The 19,015-nt window shown below is 60.3% G+C and overlaps 1 protein-coding gene across 1 annotated transcript in view; it reads right to left on the bottom strand.

Moving 5' to 3' along the window:
• Positions 1–19,015, bottom strand: part of CDH4 (cadherin 4) — a 264,321-nt gene that overhangs the window by 46,822 nt on the left and 198,484 nt on the right. Inside the window, exon 4 of the mRNA XM_053927435.2 lies at positions 10,876–11,058. Within this exon, the coding sequence (XP_053783410.1) occupies positions 10,876–11,058 (183 nt within the window). The remainder of the gene's footprint in view (positions 1–10,875; positions 11,059–19,015) is intronic.

Here is a 19,015-nt window from a genome sequence, read left to right on the forward strand (position 1 = left end):
GAGGATGCGGTTTGCAGGGCAGATCCGCAGCTGGACCGGCTCCAGCCCGGCTTGCACATCCTCGCTGCGTGACCTTGGGTGAGTGACTCAGCCCCTCTGAGGCTCAGTTTCCTCCTCTGTGATGCTCAGTCCAGCCGACCTGGGGTGTTGGGGGCCAGGCGAAAGGTACAGGTGAGGCACAGCGGTTGGGACCTGGGTGCCCCGACAGAGGGCGCTGTGATCACCCACAAAAGCCCTCGGGGGCGTGAGACACCGTGTGGATTCCTGAGGGCACCCGGTGTGGCAGCTGGATGAGCTTCCTGGCTTGTGAGCAGAGTGACGGGAAGGAGGCAGGGCCACCAAGTACTACAGGGACGAGAAACACATTTTAAATACCCCCTTGGCCTGTTTACACTGCTAATTCTCAGAACTGAAGGGGCTGCCGAGGATGTTAGGGATTCTGTTTGAAATCTGTGGCAGGAATAATTTAAGAGCTCTCTCCGTCCTCATGAGGCAGGAGGCGTCGGTCCGTGAATCCGAGCTGCCCTCTAGTTCAAGTGTGAGACTTGTAGCCCAGCGGCTCCCTCCTGCCCCGAGGTTTGGGCCCTCAGAGCCGTCCTGTTGGGTCAGAACCCCGGGTCCTGCCTGCTCCTGGGTGGCTGTCGTCTTTCCTGACCTGTTTCGGGGGGGGGGCACGGGGTGGCTCTGGGGTTTCTGAGCTAGGCGGCTGCTCAGAAACACACTGGGGTCGGTGGCCAAGGGGGTGGGGTGGAGGCTGCCACCCCAGGAGCAGAGGAACTGAGGGACCCCGAAAGGCCTGTGCGGCCCCCGGTGGGGAGACCGCTGGGACTGATGGTGTGGAGTGGATGGCAAATCGACCAGGGCATCAGGCACAAGCCCCCAGGGGGAAGTCTTTGGGACAGATGGCCGGGCTGCCAGGGTGGGCACCACTGGGCTTACCGATGTGATGGCCTCAGGCAGCCTCCAGGTCCCACTGGGACCCACCCTGTGGGAGGCACCCTCTCGGTCACCTTCCTGTCCCGGCTCAGTGCTCATCTGCAGGTGACCAGGGCTCTGCCTGTGTCCGAGTGACTCCCAGCGTCCTGCCCTAGGTGGGGAGGCCTGCTTCCCGTGCCTCCCCCCTGCCCCTCGGGCTTCATAGCACCCGTGCTGGCCTTGGCGCTGCCGTCCCCTCGAGCTGGGTACCAGGCCCATCTCCACGCCAGACTCTGCCTTCCTGCCTCCTTATTGGTCCCTAAGGAGTCGACTCTCCCAGGGCATCTTCAAGGAGGTGTGGCCTGTTTCAGGTCCCTCCCACTGGGGTTTCTTCTTTGCTGTGTGAGCTGTGAGGGAACAATGAGTTTGTCTTCCTGGGGGTCATGTGCGATTTGCCACGACACTTAGGATCGCAGGTTAATTTGATTTCTGAGTGGAGCCAGCAGCTGGTGTCGTTCCTGGAAGCCCTCTGAGCAGTGACAGAAGGAGGCCCTCAGCTGGGGGGGGGGGCGGGGGCGGGCCCAGTGTTTCAACGCCACGTGAGAGACGCCCAGCCCATGGGGCCACTCGTCATAGCCACCACTATTGACATTCATTTCCCAGGTCCCCTGCCGGGCCCGAGGTGGCTTTCAGTGGTGATGGATGGGCACACATCTACTTTGAACGAGAATGTCATTTTTTGCTGTTGTTTTGGGGGTTCTTGTCTCTTTAGGCCTAGAGAGGGCGGTTTATCATTGAACAGTGGTTACAAAAAATGTCCTTTAAAACAAACTTGTGTGGATAAAGGCGAGTTGATTTAAATAGCGGCACCAGGGAAGTGATAGTACACACCGCATCCGACCAACGGTGGGAAGCGGGAAGGTGGAGCGGGGAAGGCCCTGAGGGCCAGCGCGACCACCACCATGGCCGTTCGAGGCAACAGCCTCGGGAGGGGGCAGCGATAATGGGGCAGCCGCTCCGCAGTGCCCTGCAGGGTTGCTCTTCTGTTGCAAATCACATTAGGAACGAATTCTGCGCGCAACCCCCCCCCCCCCCCCCGCCCCCCCGCTGCCCCCTCCCCGTAAAGCTCCGAGACATGGCGAGATCTGGGAAGGGCAGAGCTGGGACGGCAGGAAACCCCTCCACATCATTGAGATCGAGACTCAGTCCCTTAATGAGCCCACAGTCTCGACATGCTGCCTACGTGGAGGCTTTTCCCGGCAGCGGGGTGCTGCGGCTACAGTGTGTCTTTGCACGGTCCGCACCGCTCTGTTGCAAACAGGCCCAAGGAAGCAGATGTATCCCTTAGCTGTGCGCTCAAAGTCGGACTCTGGAAACACAGACCGCACTGCGGATGCAGCGCTCTTGGACCCAGACCTTGGCGGGGTGAGAGCCCTGGCAGCTGTGGCCTGCCACCTGTCACCCGGCCCGGGCATGCTTTCTCACCCACTGCCGCCTACAACTGACATTCAGCTACAGGTCTCTGAGTGACCAGACCAGGGCGAGGGCCCCTCTCCCTGCTCCCGCCTGCCCATGGTGACTTCTGTTTGGACCGGCCACCTGCATGCTGGCGGCGCATCTGGGTGTGGATCACTGTCTGTGGCAGGCTGGCCCAGCTCGGCCCACCCAGCACGGGTCTGGAGCACCTGCATCCGGGCCAGGCCCCCCAGCCCCCAGCTGGGTGACTGTCATTTAACACCACGGCAGACGGCATTAGTGGCTGAGCCTCTCGAGACATCTCAGGGCTGACGAAGTGCCACGTGCAGACAAAAGTCTCGGTCACCCTTTGACATGAGACAACTTCCAGTCGGGGTGTCCCACTGTGTCCTTGGAGCCTGAGGAGTCGAAATTCCTCAGCGTGTCTGTCTTCTTGCATCTGTTTATTTTCCCCAGGACTACTTGTTCATTACGTCGTGGCCCACGGCCGCAGGGCCTCCCAGAGGTCAACCCTCACAGGGGACGAGGGACTGAGGACCCCCGGCTGGGAGAAGGGGAGCTGACGGGGAAGGGAGATTCCTGCAACCAGTGAGTCGAGCTCCGATGGCGTCCAGCTCAGATGCCTTCCAAACTTGGGGTCCCCGGGTCGGCTGTGCAGAGCAGGGCCCGCCGCCCTGACCGCGTGAACCCGATGCAGACACCGCCGCAAAGAACGAGCCTGGCCCTGCCTGCGGTTCCAGGACGCAGAGACCGTGGGCTTGGCGGAGCCTGCTCCTTCTTCCAACTCTGTCTCCCTGACTTCGTTCCCCACGGCCAGTGGCGTTTCTGCACGGGCCGTCCCTCAGCCTGGCCCATCGCACCAGACGCCCCCGCCCCTAGGCAGCTCCCCGGACCCTCCCCAGCCGGCGGGTGGGGGCATTTCCTCGGCCCTGCAAACTCCTGTATCAGAAACAAGTGCAACGGGTTCAAAATCATCTCCTGTGGTGGTTTCTAGGCAACCCTGTGGTTGGAGGGCTTCTCAGTTAAAATAGACCACCCGCTCCCGAAAGCATCCTTCTGGCTCTGGGAGCCCACCTCCCCTCCACACCCCACATTGGGGACCCCCGGGGGACCAAGGCCCTCCACCTCATCGTCCTCGGGGCCAAGTGCCCCTCTGCCCACCTCGTCCGACCTCATGGGGTACTGATGAAGAGAGATGCTGAGCACACGCGTGACCCTGGTGGTGGGCACCCCGCGCAGCTGCCTTGGTTGGGAGGGAGACTCCCCTCTTCATTTCATCACCACTTGCCCCAGAAATTAACCAGCGCCATGCGGGCGGGTGAGGTGGGGTTTCCCTGTGGCCCCAGAGTCTGCCTGGTGGGGGCGGCATCGAGCCCCCACCTCAGGGCCCAGGCTCTGGTACTGTGGGGGTGTGTGGGTGCCCCTGGGGTCCCCTCACCCCCTGTGGAAGCTCTTAATTACAGAACACAGGACGGGATGTGACGATATGGCCACCGCTGTACCTCGATGCCGCTGAGGAGTCAACATTAACAAATGCCTCCTTGTGACGGGGCAGGGCTCCGAGTCCTTCCCGCCGAGATGGGCTTCCGCCTAGGAAACGGAAGTTCCCGCTCAGGGGACAGCCGAAGGCACGCACGCTGCTTCTTTTACCTGCCGCGTTTTTGTCGCCGTTGATGGTTTAGGAGAACAGCCGGGAAGCGTTCTCTGGCCCCAGTGCCCGCCTCCGGGGTCGGCATCCTTGTCAACTCACACGGTTTTATAGGCTCCTGGTCACGCCACACGGAAGGGCTGTCCCCAGCCCCCCGGAAGAACTGCCCACCCCTGTGGGAAACTTACTGCCTCCATCCTCAGCGGGGAGTTTTCAAGTGCTGAGAGGGTTTTAAGGGTGGCAACTACTGACTCGGGTTGGTTTTCTATTTTTCCTGTTCCATCTGTCCTTTGCCTCAAAGGGCCGGAAGGACTCAAAAAACGCAGCAGGAGCGTGTCGCTGTGTCTGTGCCCGAGTTCCGGCCTCGGGTCCGGCTGCTCTGGGAGCAGATGGGTGCGGGGTGGGGGGAGTACTTGAACAGCCAGACGGGTGGATGGATGGACAGATGGATGGACGAGTGGACAGGTGGACGGGTGGATGGATGAATGGACAGAGGGATGGGGCACGAATGGATGATGGATGGGTAGACGGGTGGACGGCTGAGTGGATGGATGGGTGGACAGCTGGTCAGATCGATGAACAGGGTCCTAACAGGGCCTGGACGTACCTCCCCCCATCATCCCTTACCAGCCGACTTCAGACCGAGCTCTATGAGTCTGTGTAAACCTTGTTCAAGTCTGCACGGGAAACTTGCAGCCTACGTCACCTCTGGATTCTATTCTTTTTTTCTCTGATTTCTTGATTTTTATTGAATTTACTGGGGTGACATTGGTTGATAAACTTATACAGGTTTTAAGAGGCAGATTCATACTGCCTGGCCAGAGAGTGTCAAAAACTCTGCCGCAGCAGCAGGCTGTGGGGGTGGCCCTGAGAAATGGGGTGCTCTTGGAGGGGGCAGGGAGCAGCCAGGCGGGGGACCACTGCAGACCGAGGGCACTGTGTGCCCAGGACTCCAGGGAGCCCAGCCCGGGGCGAGGCCTGGAAGCTGCAGGACATGCCGCGTTGCTGGCGTTTGGTGTGGGGGAGGGGAGTGCAGAGTCCATCGTGGGGGCCCGCGTGACAGGCTGGAGAGTAAGGTTTTCTCCTGGGCACCATGCAGAGACAACGGAGGGGAACAACGCATAGGCAGCGTGCTCTGACGGGCTGCCCAGTGTCTGTGGGGCGGCGAGGGAGGGCCGTCCGTCATCCATGGCTTACTGGGCGCCTTCAAGCCCCGGGGCGCAGGCCCTGCGGTGGGCTCCGGCAGAGCCCCATCTCATGCGGGCAGACTTCCCACGGACATCTGGGGACGGGCTTCCCGGGCCGGAGGTGGGTGACTTGCCGTGTCCCTGGCACACGTCTTGCCTTGCAGGCCCCAGTCCAGGACACGGCGTGTCGCTCCACGAGCCCAACCAGCTCCTGAGCCCAGGTCCCACGGACAGGCCCAGCTGCATCCGTGCGGAAGGCCAATGAATGCAGTTGGACACGACGTGGTGTAAAGGGAAATGTCAATCAGTCTAAGCCCATCTGTGTTGCGAGGGGCGAGGAGCTGACTTGAACAGTCCTTCTGAGACCCCCAGCTGTGCCCCCAAGAGCTCCCCATGCGTCTTCTCCACGTGGCCGCTGTCACATCGAGTGGCCGTGTGAGGACCGCCTTCCGGTCTCCCCGTGAGAGCTCCTTTCCTGGCCTGGCTCTCCACACGGTGGCTTCACCCCGCTTCTCGCCTGATGCAATATCCGCTCCCAGGCAAACGGGCTCATCCCCCAGCCGCACTGCCTCCTTCCCCGCCATCTGGAGCCAATTCCCACAGTTGCCCCGACAACCTCTAGAGTTAACAAATTCTGAATTTTTATGAGACTCAGCTACAAAAGGCACCCTCTTTTTAAAAGCTGGATTTTATCCTCGTTCTGGATCTTGCCCAAGTGGAGTCTGATCCACCTGCACGAGCAGCCCGTGGGGTTCTCAAGCCCTGCGTTCCTCTGCACCTGGAGAGGCCCCGGCACAGTGCAGGGCCCGGTGCTGAGGGACGAGCAGGAAGCTGACAGCCTGGGGGTGGGCAAGGCCACAAAAGGACTCCACGCCCGCCTTCTGCTGAATCTCCAGTGTCTGCTCCGTGCTTGGGCCTGCCCTGGCCCCCAGCTGTCCCGTCCAGAACCCAGAGCCGGGATTCGGGGGCAGGGAGGCCGGACTAACACTCACCGGGCCTTCCCCCACCCCTTCCTCCAGGACAAAGGGCCTCCATCCCACTTCCCAGGGGAGGAGCCCGAAGACCGGGGATTGCTTCCCCCTCCACTGTGACAGGAAGGAACAGCCTGGAACCTCTGAGGAACTTGTTGCCACAGTGCCTGTCCTTACCCGCCACTTATTTTAGACGAGGCCGGATTGGGTGGGCGCACCACGCTGAGGGTGCCCCCATTTCACCCGGGCACACGGGTTATTGATTTGCCCTGTGTGGCAGAGTGTGGGCTTATGAGGAAACTGGATGTTCTTCCCAGGAAAAAGCCCGTACTTAAGATTGTGGGGAGAGAACATTCTACCTGTTCCTCTCCCTCCCGTTTGCGGGTTAACATATTTTATCAGAACGGAACACCTGAAGGAGCAGAGAGTTGCAGGTGACCCCAGGGGGACCAGCCAGGGCTCCGTGCTCCGTTCCTGCTCCTGCAGGCTGTGTCTGCACTTGCTGGGGCTGGGGCTCCGCGCGGGGCAGCGCCCCAGACTCGTCAGCTTCCAGACGGCAGCGGGGCAGAAAGCACCGAAAGTGAAACCCTTGTCTGTGCGGGAGAAGAAACTAATGGGCGTGGAGGGGGGACGGGGAAGCAGAGTGATCGTGAGAGGGGGCGTGTGGGACGTGGGGCGGCGGGTGTGCCTGGGTTTGTGGGCTCTCGTTTTCTGTCTCTCTCTTTTTAAACCCTTAACCAAGGACATTCGTTCACTGAGTTTTAGAGAGAGAGGGAGGGAGAGAGAGAAACATCGACCGGTTGCCTCCATTCACACCCTGACGGGGACTGAACCCACAGCCTGGGCACGCGCCCTGACTGGAATCGACTCCGCGACCTTTGGGTCTACAGGACGGTGCTCCAACCCACGGAGGCACAGGGGCCAGGGCTGTGGGCTCAGGTCTCACGTGGCAACCAGGAGTCCGTCTGGACATGGCAGATCTTCCACAGAAACAACAGAGGCTGCATTTTCCATCTGCTGAGGATGGCTCGTCCGTGAGAGTCCGGCCTGGCCTGGGCACCTGTCTCCGACAGCCTGGAACCCCGAGCTCAGATCCCACCAAAGGCCATGGCCACGGCTGCTGCACGTGTGAGCCGATGAGCACCCAGCATGATCGTCACCGTTGGGATTACTTTGTGCATGCACGCACTTGTTCATTTATTCACTCACTCACTCATTCACTCACTCATTCACTCATTCATTGACTTATTCACTCATTCATACACATTCATTCATTCGCTCAATCATTCATTCATGCAGTCATTCACTCATCAATTCATTCATTCCCTCATTCAGTCATTTAATTAATTCACTCATTCATTCATTTGTTCATTCAGTCACTCATTCATTGAACACCTACAGTGCCTACTGTGTACCAGGGCTGCTGCACACCAGAGAACACCAGAGATGCAGGCAGGGCCTCTGCCTCCAGGGGCTTATCCCCAGACGAATGAGGAGCACGTGTGAGGCCAGACACCCTGCATGCTCGGGGAAAACAAGGCGGGGCGGCGAGTTGAAGGAGGACCGGGCTCGGGGAAGGTTGGGGACTTGGGGCTGGCTGCTCCCCGCGGCCACCCCCTGATGCTGGGCTCTGCAGCGGGGCCGGGCACAGAGGGCAGGACACAGCCTGTCCTCATCTGAGGGCAGCTGCTGTGGCCGAGAGCCACTCAGCACAGATGCCCTGCCCCTGGCACAGAGCCAGGCAGCATTTCCTCGTGCCCCTTGCAATGAATGATGCATGGTCTGTGGCTGTGTTTTGGCTGTGGAATTCAGGTAAGCTGGTACATGCCACGTCTACCTAACAGGTTTGGGGTCCTCACTCTAGGCCTGAGTGACATCCCCAGGTGACCGTCACAGGAGGAAGACATAAGCCTCCCCATGTGTGGTCTCTGACATGTTGGGGACCCTTGTTGCAGCCGCTGGCCATCTCTCAGCCAGCCCTGCCCTGCACCCACAACCTGCTGAGATGGCCCATTCCAGCCTGCAGGTGGCCCTCCCCACAGGGCTGCTGGACACGCCAGGGTGTCTGTCCCAGGAGCAGAGACAAATTCTCTCTGAACCATAGCCACACCGCAGACGAAGGGCAACATGCCAGAACCACCGGGACGGTGTTCCCGCTCGGCGGAGTCTGCGGCTCTTCCCTGCTGATGCATCTCTTGCCCCCACAGCGCCCGCTTAGCGGGTCTATGGCAGAGTCTTTGGGAGCCTGCGCCTGCAGGCCCTCCGCGGCTCTCGAAAGTGCCAACCGGGCAAGTGTCCCCAGTCTGCAGCTGCTTGGCTGGACAACGCAGCACGCCCTGTCAGGGCATGCGGTCGTCACTGATACATCTTGAGAAGAGACGTCCTTTGTCAACATGCCCCCAGGGCCCGTCCTGAGCCCTGAGCACACGGTGGGTCTGGGGGGAACTCGGCTTTTCTGTGAGCCTGTTGCCAGCCCCCCACTGCACTGCACCAAGCCCTGGAGACCACGGCAGGTTGGTCAGACAGACGTCCGTCCAGCAGCAGGCAGTGCAATGGGCCCAGCAGCCCCTGTGGCCCCTGGGCATCCTCTCAGGAGGCCCCACCCACAGAGGCCTTGCTCCCTTCTGGTCCCTTTCACCGCCCCGTGTGCAACGGTGCAGAGCAGGACCGTCCCATGCACCTGCACTAGGATCCCCAACACGGAGAGACTCTGATGGCCAGGACACAGGACAGCAGGTCCAGCTCGGGGGCCACCAAACACCCCATGCGCACCCCCTGGAGAGCGAGTGGAGGAGGCCCCTGGGGCTCGTCCCAGACTCACTCCCTCGTTCGCTGTGACCTTCCTGGCCCCTGCCCGTGCTTGTAAACCAAGTTTTGTTGGTGCACAGCCACCCCCCACAGTCGACGTGTGGCCCACGGCCCCTTTCATACCACCAAGGCCGCAGAGGCCGGTCGGCGGCAAAGCCCAAAACACCCAGTCTCTGGCCTTTCACAGGACAGCTTTGCCACCTGGCTGAGAGTGGCCCTTTTCCACAGCAGGCGGGTTCTGGGCGGCACGCACAGAGCTGTAAATAAAACCGAACACAGGGAAATCCGCTCCCTCCCCAGTTTGCGTTCAGTCCTGAGGAGGCGTTAGGCCCGGGTGCATCTGGAAGACCCTCCAAAGTCTCCTCTGCCTTCTGAACAGGGGCAGGGCCACGCTGGGCTCTGTGTGCAGACAGCGATGGCCGTCTGCTCCGCCGGTGCCTGCCACGCAGTCGGCTTCCACGGCAACAGACAACGCCGCTGCCTGGGGGACCAGGGGCAAGTCTCCCCACAGAACGAACTTACGTTAGAAATCTAGCACCAGAGGGCAGTTTTCACTCATGGGCAGCACACTGGAGCAGGGGGCGTGCCTGCGGGCACGGACTGTCTCGGCGCCCTCTCTGGTGTCGGCACTGGCGGGGGGGGGGGGGGGGGGGGGGGGGAGGTTGGCGGATGGGCCCGAGAGACAGGAGTCCTGGGAAGTGACGCCAGGCTGAGGTGTCGACCCCCGAGTACTTGACTCGAGCTCTCACCTCCATGTCACTGTGACGTCTCCAGCCTGTCAGGCCGCATATGGGCTGGTGATGGCGCGTGCGCCCGGCTCCCCACCTTGGGGGTGGCGGTAGGAGGGCCGGCTCTAGGCCGTGAGCTGGAGAACCTCCCGAGTGTCACCTGCCTACCTCACTCACACTGCTGACACCTGCAGAGGGTTTCCCACGCGAAGCCATTCTCTGTGACACCCGCTGGCGTCCCACAGCCTCACTGGGCTCCGACACTACCTGCCCAGAGAGAGCGTCGGCCCCACAGGTGAAGGGCTGGGTCCCACAGTGCTGCCCCTCTATCCCATGGACGCCAACCACAAGTCTGGGGGGTCGCCTCTGCTTCGGACGCGCTGGCCACACGTAAATCAACCGTTCCCATGGCCCCTTGCTTGCATGTGACTCATTTGCTACGTGGTTCGCAGAACTTAGAACAGTTCCCTCACTACATTATCAGTTGGCAATAAGGGACACAGCTCGGGATCAGAAGAGACACGTGGGGCCAGGTGTGGGGAAAGGCGCAAAGGTCCCCCGCCCTCCCTGGGAGTGCCACTCGCCCCCACGTCCACGTGGTCACCGACCCGGACGCGCTCTGAACCGTGCCCTCTGGGTTTTCATGGAGGTCTCATTGCAGAGTCTCAGTCTCCACACTTGTGCCTCTTCACCAGGGTCATGGTCACTGACCTGCCACCATTCTGCCCACCGTTCCGTAACTTAGACAATTGGAAAGACGTGTGAACAGTCAGACCAAAGACAGGTGTCAGAGTTCAAGGCCAGAACCAAAGCCCCGCCTCACCTCCTCCCACTCTTGAGTGCTGCCACCAGACGGTGACTGAGGAGGGGACCCACCCATGCAGCCCATCTGCCCTGCACGGCTCAGTTGCCCGCCGTGTGTCCCTGCTGCTCTGTGTCATCCCGTGTAAGCAAACTCCCTTGTTAGTGACAAGGCAAAATCTTGACCTTCACCGCCAAAGGCAAACCCATCTCTGGTTTGGAGAACAAGCCCGTCAGTCCTGAATGGCAAGATCCGAGGAGCTGAGCAGGGGCCGGGAAGCCGAGTCCCTCCCCACACGCCCACGCGCCCACGCATCCACAGACGAGGGGGCTGCGCTTACCCGCACCAGCTGCTGTGGGAAGGGCCCACGCGAGTTCTCCGGCACGTTGATGGGTGGGATGACCCAGTCCCGCTTCTGTCTGCGCAGCCCGCTGGCGTGCGTGCGCTGGGGCCACGGGCGCAGCGTGTCGCCCGGGGGCTGAGCCGGGCCCAGGGCTGGAGCCTTCCTGCCTTTCTGCAGCGTCTGTCGGAAGCGGGAGAGAAGAGGAGAAGTTGGTCAAGTTCTGCACGGAGGAAAAGGTGTCAGATCAGAGAATCTGTCAGAGATCGGCAGAGGAAGATTGGACGGCGTTGGGGCGAGGGGCTGGGGGTCAGGGAGGACATCAGGTGGGACCCCACCTACACAAAGAAAGAGGTTACAGAACTAAGTGGGGGAAGAAAGCATAGACAAGAAGAAAGTGTAGTTAACTCTTTCACCAACAGAGTGTATCCTGGCTTTTAAGTCCTCCCACATGGGAAAAAGTCACAGAGCGGATGGCGAATACATTTTAATTTAAAACTCTTGTTTGTGAAAACATATCCTAAAAGCAAGTGATGAGTTTGAAGCCCTTGATTTATGATGAACCTGATTGAGGGTGAACAGCCTCATATACAAAGAGTCCTTACAAATCAATGACAAATTTGAATCTTTCTTATAACCGGAAAAAGACGTGAATGGATATGCGCCAGCAAAGTGAATGTAAAGGATTAATAACCTTCTAAGAAGGCTCGTGTTTTCCTGTAATCAGACAATGCAAATCGAAGGAATGGGTCTTCTTTACCCTTTGAACCGGCAGGATTAGCCACGCCAGACCCTCAGCCCTGAGCAGTGGGCCGTGGGTCAGTCTGCAGAGGGTGATGGCGGAGCATGTGGGGCTTGGCGGAGGTGGACCAGGGACAGACCCGCACTGGGGCTTCCCTGGCCCCGGCCCCCGCTGTCTCACCGGACTAGGCATAGGCGTCGGCAGCAGTTACACACCGAAGGCTTTCCTAGGTCAGCACCCTCCTTCCTCTGCTGCCTGTAGGGTGTGCATTGTGCCAGCCCATTCCAATCGGTGACAGATGCTGCCTCGTGACTAATCCTCCGTCCTGACGACGCCGTGTCCGATGAGCCTCGCAGGACTGCGCGTTGGACAGTCCTGGGCACGCGGTTTGCCCCCGCTGCTCTCCACGCCCCCAGGGGTGGCCGGGGCCTTGTAGGCACTGAGCGCTGCCCCCAGTCTCTGCCCGAATCCTCCCCAACACCAGTTTGGCGAGGGGGTCAGCATCTTCACTTTACCAGGTGTCCCCAGCACGTCAGCTTCCAGGGAGCTCGCTGAGATGCTCAGTCTTAGGGTCCATCCTCAATGTACTGCCTCTGGGGGGGCAGAGTCTGTGTTTAGGGGGCCCTCCAGGTGACTGGTGTGCTCCCAAACTGCCAGCCTTGCCCGCGGCTCCTCCGCCTACAGGTAACCAGGTTCAGCTGTCCCCAGGTACCTGCCCTGGGAGAGGGGCGCTGGTGAGTTTGTTCTCGAGCCTGTCTGCTCAGGGCAGCCAGACAGACTGGCCCCACAGACTGTGCATGGGATGAGGTAGGAGCCGTGGCCGCAGGCACAACCTCCGGGGGGCGGTGCTGGCTGTCCATGGGTCCCCCATGTCCCCCATGTGACAGGGCGGGGAGCACAGGCCCGCCTGACCAGTGACACCTGGGTGCCAGCAGCAGCTCCCATGATCCCTCTGAGTTTCAGACTCAGAACCTTAAAGGGTTTCCACAGAGCCATTAAAGAAACAGCCCCCCCCCCCCCCCCGCTTTATCTTCGTTTGCCTAGGAAGAGCTTGCATGGCGCTAATTCCCCTAGTGTTGTTTAAATAAATCGCCCATATTTGCTACTATTTTAAAGCTGTGAGACAACTGTTGGAACAAAATCTGGTGGAAACCAACGCCAGACTGGCGCTGGCTTCAGCCCGGAAGATGCGCCCAGTTTTCTGGGGAGAAGGTCAAGGGTGACTGGAGGGGACGTGGGTGGGTGTGTCCTGAACACGCGGTGACCTGGGTCTACCCAGAGCATGGCGTGTAAGGGCTGACGCAGACTTGTACCGACGATGAGCAGAGCTCCTGGCTACTCTCTGAAGTGTCTCCGAACTACCAGGGGACACTGTTGATGTCCCCGATCGCTCCTTTTCTTTGTTTCTGACTGGACGGCAGCTGCGTGGGGGGTGGCGGTGACAATGTGACCTCTGTGTTACTGTTACTGAGAATTACACGTGTGCTTGTGACGTGTCCGTGTCCATGTCCATGCACACACAGACGCACACGTGTCCCCGGCGCAGGGCTGCGTGGGAGCTGGTCCCTGGGCTGGGACGCAGAGGGTGGCGTGTCTCCGAGGTGCCCATGGCTCGGAGGCCGGACTCTCATCGGCGAAGCCCTAACCCTGTCTGCTTCTTAACCGGCCTTCGTTTAGGAAGCATGCTCACATCAGCCCCTCTCCCCGCGGAGTCTCAACGAGTTGTGCCTGGAGTGGGACTCAGTCTGCTGATCTCTGAGATGGGAATTACTAGGGGGGCTTCCCCAGGCCGGGGCCCCTGTGCTGGGCTTGGGAATATGGGCTCTTTCTGGGCCTCAGGTTCCCCATTCGAGGGGCTGGTCCTCTGTGCTCTGGGGACCCCCAGGCAGCTGGGGCGGGGGCAGCAAGCCTGGGGAGGGTAGGTATCACCATGACGTCACTGCTGTGGCAGATGCCGGCTTTGTGCAGACCTGCACCCCAGCTTCCACCTGCCGGGCCTCCTCCTGCACTTGGCATGTGGGGTCTGGGGAGCCCAGGATGGGTGGTGTGAAGACCCTTGCCGATCAGCCCAGCTGGTGTGGCTCAGTGGATTGAGCACCAGCCTATGAACCAAGGGGTCGCTGGTTCGATTCCTAGTCTAAGGCAAATGCCTGGGTTGCTGGGCAAGTCCCCAGTAGGGGGCGCTCAAGAGACAACCACACATTGATGTTTCTCTCCCTCTCTTTCTCCTTCCTTTCCCCTCTCTAAAAATAAAAATAAATAAAATATTTTTTAAAAAAGAGAGAGACCCATCCCAGTCAGCCTATCGCGGCCTGGTGGATCTCTCTGGGCCAGTTTCCTGGCCCAACATCAAATGCAGACGTCCTCTCCGTGCAGATGAAGCGACAGAGTCCTCCCACCCAGGGGCACGTGGGTTGTTCTTTGTGGGAAGAGGCGAAGGCAGATGAGCTCAGGAGGACAGGAGGAAGCCGCAAGGACAGCGGGTGGCCTTCCCTGGGAGGCTGAGGCCCCAATTTCATGGGTCAGCGGCATGATGCCAAAAACCCCATCATTGCCCTCCAGCCCTAACTTGCCCCCAGCTATGAATGACCTGCACCCCAGCTTCCACCTGCCGGGCCTCCTCCTGCACTCGGCTCTGTACACCTCGCCCCTGGGTGGGGCTGCTGTCTGTGCCTGACTGGGACGGTCCTCGGTGGTGACTTCCAGGTGAGGCCCCCCAGGGGCTCACTGATATCACCAAGAGGCCGGGTCCTGTCCCACCGTCGCTCACAAGTAAGAGACGAGTAATGCAAAGCTGACCTGGGACAGGTTTAAAATTGTTGCTTTTTCTTTTTTTAAAGTAAGAGGTAGGAAAAGTGTGAGGGGCAGATGGCAGTCGCACCTCCTCCAATTGCTGTGCAGCCGTTACAGCTGACCCCATCTCTTTATTGGCCAACCGCTCACCTGCTGGGGACACAGGATGATGAAGAGCCAGCTCCTATAGTGCTCGGGGCAATGCTGCACCGGGGGTGTGGTCATCCAGGGTCGGCCTTCGGTGCAGGTGCCCCTGGGCGCCGCCTCGGGGGCCGCCCGCCATGTTGGTTGAGGTGGGTGTGGACTGACCGGCAGGTGGATGAGCAGAGAGTTTCCGTGCGATAGGAATCCCGAGGATGGGGCCCACCACACACTTTCCTGACCCAACAAACTAGGCTCCCCAGGTGGGATCCAGGGTGCTGCATGGTGGGTGTGCCCCCGAGATGCTGGGAACCATGTGGGAGACCCCTGTGCTGTGGAGGAGGAGGGGGCGAATGAGGTGGTGTGTGGGCCAGGTGGGAGCAGCAGGGAAAGCTGGGGCCCTGGGGCTGATGGACTGGGCAGCGGGCAGGGTGGCTTCCCAAGCACAGGCCACTGTACATGGGTACCCTGCTGCTGTGAGGGGGCAGTGAGGGTCCCCTGCTCCCTGGAGAAGGTAGCAGCTCTGCAGAAGCTGCTCCCTTTGAGAGCCGGCCTGAGAGTGGAAGCTGCTTCCCTGCTCCTAGCTCCCGACTGCCTCTCCAGGAGCGCCCAGCAGCCCGCTGCCTTGCGGGGCATGCAGCTGGCTGTCCCCAGCACAGCCTGTGGGCCCTTCTTTCCTTCCCGCCGACCTGCCCGGGAGGGCGTCCCACCTCCGCTCTCCCACCCTGGCGATGTGCCATGCACAGATGTGTTGGCGCTGTCCCATCCAGCCATCCCTGGGTGGCTCTGAGGTTTCGGTCAGCAAGGGCCAGGCCCTACCATGCAAGCAGCTTGTGGTAGGGCCTGGTGTCCCCAGGCCGTTCCTTTCAAGGGGAGCTTCCTCAAGACGCAACCCCTGGGAGATGAGGCCTTGCGGCGGCTGAGGGTGGGTGGGTTTACTCCTCAGATGCCAAGGTCGCTCACGACTCTCCTGTGAGTCCCACTCAGCACGCTCCCTGCTTTCTCTGCTCCCTGACAGGGGTGGGCTCAACACGCTTCAGTGAAGGGAACAGCACGTCCCCCCTACCCCCCAACCCGTGCTGCTGACTGTCACCGAGGAGAATTAGATTTCTTAAAAAAAAAAAAAAAAGGCACTAAAATCTATATAGATAGCTCATTCCTGTATCTCCGCCTTCCCTTCCAACAGGCGTTTGGAAAATGTCATGTTCCGCTCACCTGCAAACATGTGCATTGAAAATATTTAACTAGGGGCCCTAATGCTGGCTGGTTTCCATGGCAGCCAAAGATGGACAGAATGCAACTGTATTTAACAAACACACAATAAAACAACGGAAGGACACCATTGGTCTTTACAGACGGACACCGGGGACTGTTCTCAATGGTGCCTGACGTGAGCTCTGGAAAGGCACCGAGTGGCTCGCCTTCTGTCCACGACGCTGCAGCGGCCGAGTGTGAGGTGCCCTGGCCCCAGCTCCACGCCAGCCCGCACCTCTGAGCGCTTGTAGGGCGGGGCTGCTTTGGAATTTCCCGCCAAAGTCGAGAAGAGAAAGCTTCCCTGAGTGATACAGCCTGAGCGTTTCCTCGTGCATCCACTTGGAAGGGGAGTCCTGGTGCCGACACTTCTGAACCTGCTGTCCCCACGCGCACGGCAGCTCAGGAAGGTGGGGGCTGGCCCCCACTCGCTTGCAGCTGGGGATGGGGGCGCCCAGAGGTCCAGGGACAGGCCGGAGTCGCTTTCCGGCCAGGTCCTCTCTGCTCCTTGGCTGGAAGGGCAGGCGTGGCCGGAGAGGTGGGTGTGACCGATATGTGGGCGTGGCTGGGAGGGTGGGCGTGGCTGGGGGACTAAGCAGCCCTGGGAAGCAGGGTGGAAGGGCTTCTCCAGGCAACTTTGAACCATGGCCATCACCGCGTGGGAAGTCCCCGCTGTTCCTCAGCAGTGTCAAAGCCACATTGCTCAAGGTGTCTCCTCTCTCAGTGCTCACCTTTCCCCCGTTAGCCTTGTCTCCCCCAAACAAGTGGAGAGAGAAGACTCGGCTCCAAACCGCACAGCATCTGGGAGCAGGCAGGACGAAGGCCGCCTTGTGGGCTATGATGTGAGGGCTGCCACCCCCCACCACAGAAAGGAGGGAAAGGAGATGTTAAATGGTGGCGTAGCCCCTCTTGGTGCGTGAGTGTGTGTGCGTGCGTGTGTGTGTGAGCACCATGTGCCTGGCCAGGTTGCTCTCTTGCACACCAAGACCTGCAGTGCCGGGTGACCTGGCTGCAGACTACGGTCTCCCCCTCGGCACGGCTGACATCCGGGGCCCTGTGGGGTGTGGAGCAGCACCCTGCCCCCGCCCCTCACTGCCACGGGCACCCCCTCTTTCCCAGCTGTGGCAGCCCCGGATGTCTCCAGGCCCCTCCCCCATGTGCCCTGGTGGGGGGCTTGTTCTAGAGAATGGAGAAAATCAGGTGTGGCAACAACTCTCTGAAACAAAATTACCCTTCAGTTTACAGAAACAAAAATACAGTCACAGTAAAAAATTAAATTAGTAAGTGAAGCCAAAACGTGTTGCTTTTTCTCGGAGTTGTTAGTGGTGGGAATGAATGGACCTGCTCACCTTGGTGTCAATTAGTGAGAGAAACGGTCCGTTTCATCAGCTCCGGAAGCCTCGTCCGGGACCAGGGAGGGGGTCTGACCGAGCCCGAGCTCAACCAGACTGAGCAGGGTCCGGCGGGTCCCTCCCCTGCCCCCGCCGTCATCCTCAGAAGCCCCTGTGCCTGTATCGCTCGCACTCTGCCCTGGGAGCTTGCTCCTTTGTCTTGTCCCCTTTAAGTCTCATCGAGAGGGTGCCCCTGGCAGTGTCCTCCATGGGGACAGGCCTGGAAACAGTGACCGATGACATGTGATGACGCTTTTGTCCCTGAGACTTCTTGGCCTGGCCATGGGCCCTGGTCACACTGCTGAGGCTGGGGGGGCCCCTCCGAGGCCACGCCCCTCCGAGGCCACGTGCAGCCTAGAGCACCATCTGAGTGTGGCCTCCTCCACCCTGGGACCCTGCCTGACCCCGGGCAGCAGGGAGCGGAAAAGTCAGGTGAGGAGCATCAGCCCTGGGCCAGGCTGCAGTTAGAAAAACACGGGGGTCAGGGGAGCAAAGATGTCCACTCACCCAATTAGACAGATCATGCGAGCCTTTGCCCCTACAAAGGGTTAAAAGCTGCAACTCTTGTGGGAGCTCTGCTGTCCACTGAACACCCCTCCCGGGGTGGGGGGGTGCTGAGGGGGCTGTAGGCTCTGCAAAGGGCACAGCCTTCTGCCAGCTGTTGGGGCGGGTCTCTGCTGTGGAGAAATGTACAGAAACACACGTGGGCACGCGTGTCTGGGCCCACGTCAGTCCAGCCTGGGCCTGGGGCAGGGCCCGTGTGCAGTGCTGTCTGAGCCTGCTGGAGCGTGCAGGGTGTGAACACTCGTCACAGCAAAGGAGCAAAGGGCAGGGGGGACCCTGAGGATGGGGGGGTCACAGACCACAGGGAACGGAGCTTAATGGGCCACGGGGCTAAGAGTTGGGGTCTTATCGAGCTTGCTCTCGCCGGTGCGGGGACCCGCACGGCTGTACGAGGGGGTCCTGAGAGCCTCTGGGGTGCTGGGTGGGGTCCCAGGTCGGGACTCTGGGGCGTCCTGTCTCCGGGGTGTCATTCTGCACCCCTAGGGTTGCGTCTCCACCCGGGCAGGAAGACACCGGTCACATCCCTGGTGAGAGTGTCCGGGGCCGCCGTGCCCAAGCACCCCAGACATTTACTGTCGCTGCTCTGCAGGCTGGAGTGTGAGGTCGAGTTCGGGCAGGGCCAGCTCCTCTGGGGGCTGTGACGGGGAGTCTTCTCCAGGCTGGGGTCTGCGGGGTCCCCGCCCGTAGAAGTGGCCGAGCTTCTCTTTTGTAAATGCTGGTGCTCTGTGAAGCCCGGTGTCGGTTTCAGAGCCCACAGTTTCTTTTGCCGGCCGCGCCCACCGGCCCCACCAGCGCCCACTAGTGCGAGCCCCCAGGCAGACGACAGCCGGGCGGGCCTTTGTCTTCAGTATTTACTGCTCCCATTCCCAAGGGCCAGCTGCGCTCCAGTGGGAAATATGTGACCTCATTTGCATTTTCTAATTGAATCACTATCAGCTTTCCTGCAAGACTGCGCACACAAAAAGTCTTCCCGGATTCCAGCCCACCCGCCTGCCTTTTAGCAGTTGCTAGGGGCAGCGAAGGCAGGAAGGAGAGAGCTGCCAAGTTTTTGGGGTTCATCTGACTGTAAAGCTGCGAGTTTGCCCGGCTCCGCAGAGAGCCACGGAGGAGCAGCCTAGAAGAAGCCTCAGCCTGCGAGAACGGACATTCAGAATGGGAAGTCAGGGGTCCCCACGCCGCCACGGTCCTCCCAGGAGTTGCTTCAAGGCTCCTTTGTAAGAGCGTCCTCAGACAACCATAAACTGCTCCTTTGATGGAG

This window comes from Desmodus rotundus, chromosome 6, assembly GCF_022682495.2.
Source record: "Desmodus rotundus isolate HL8 chromosome 6, HLdesRot8A.1, whole genome shotgun sequence".
Taxonomy (NCBI): Eukaryota; Metazoa; Chordata; class Mammalia; order Chiroptera; family Phyllostomidae; genus Desmodus; species Desmodus rotundus.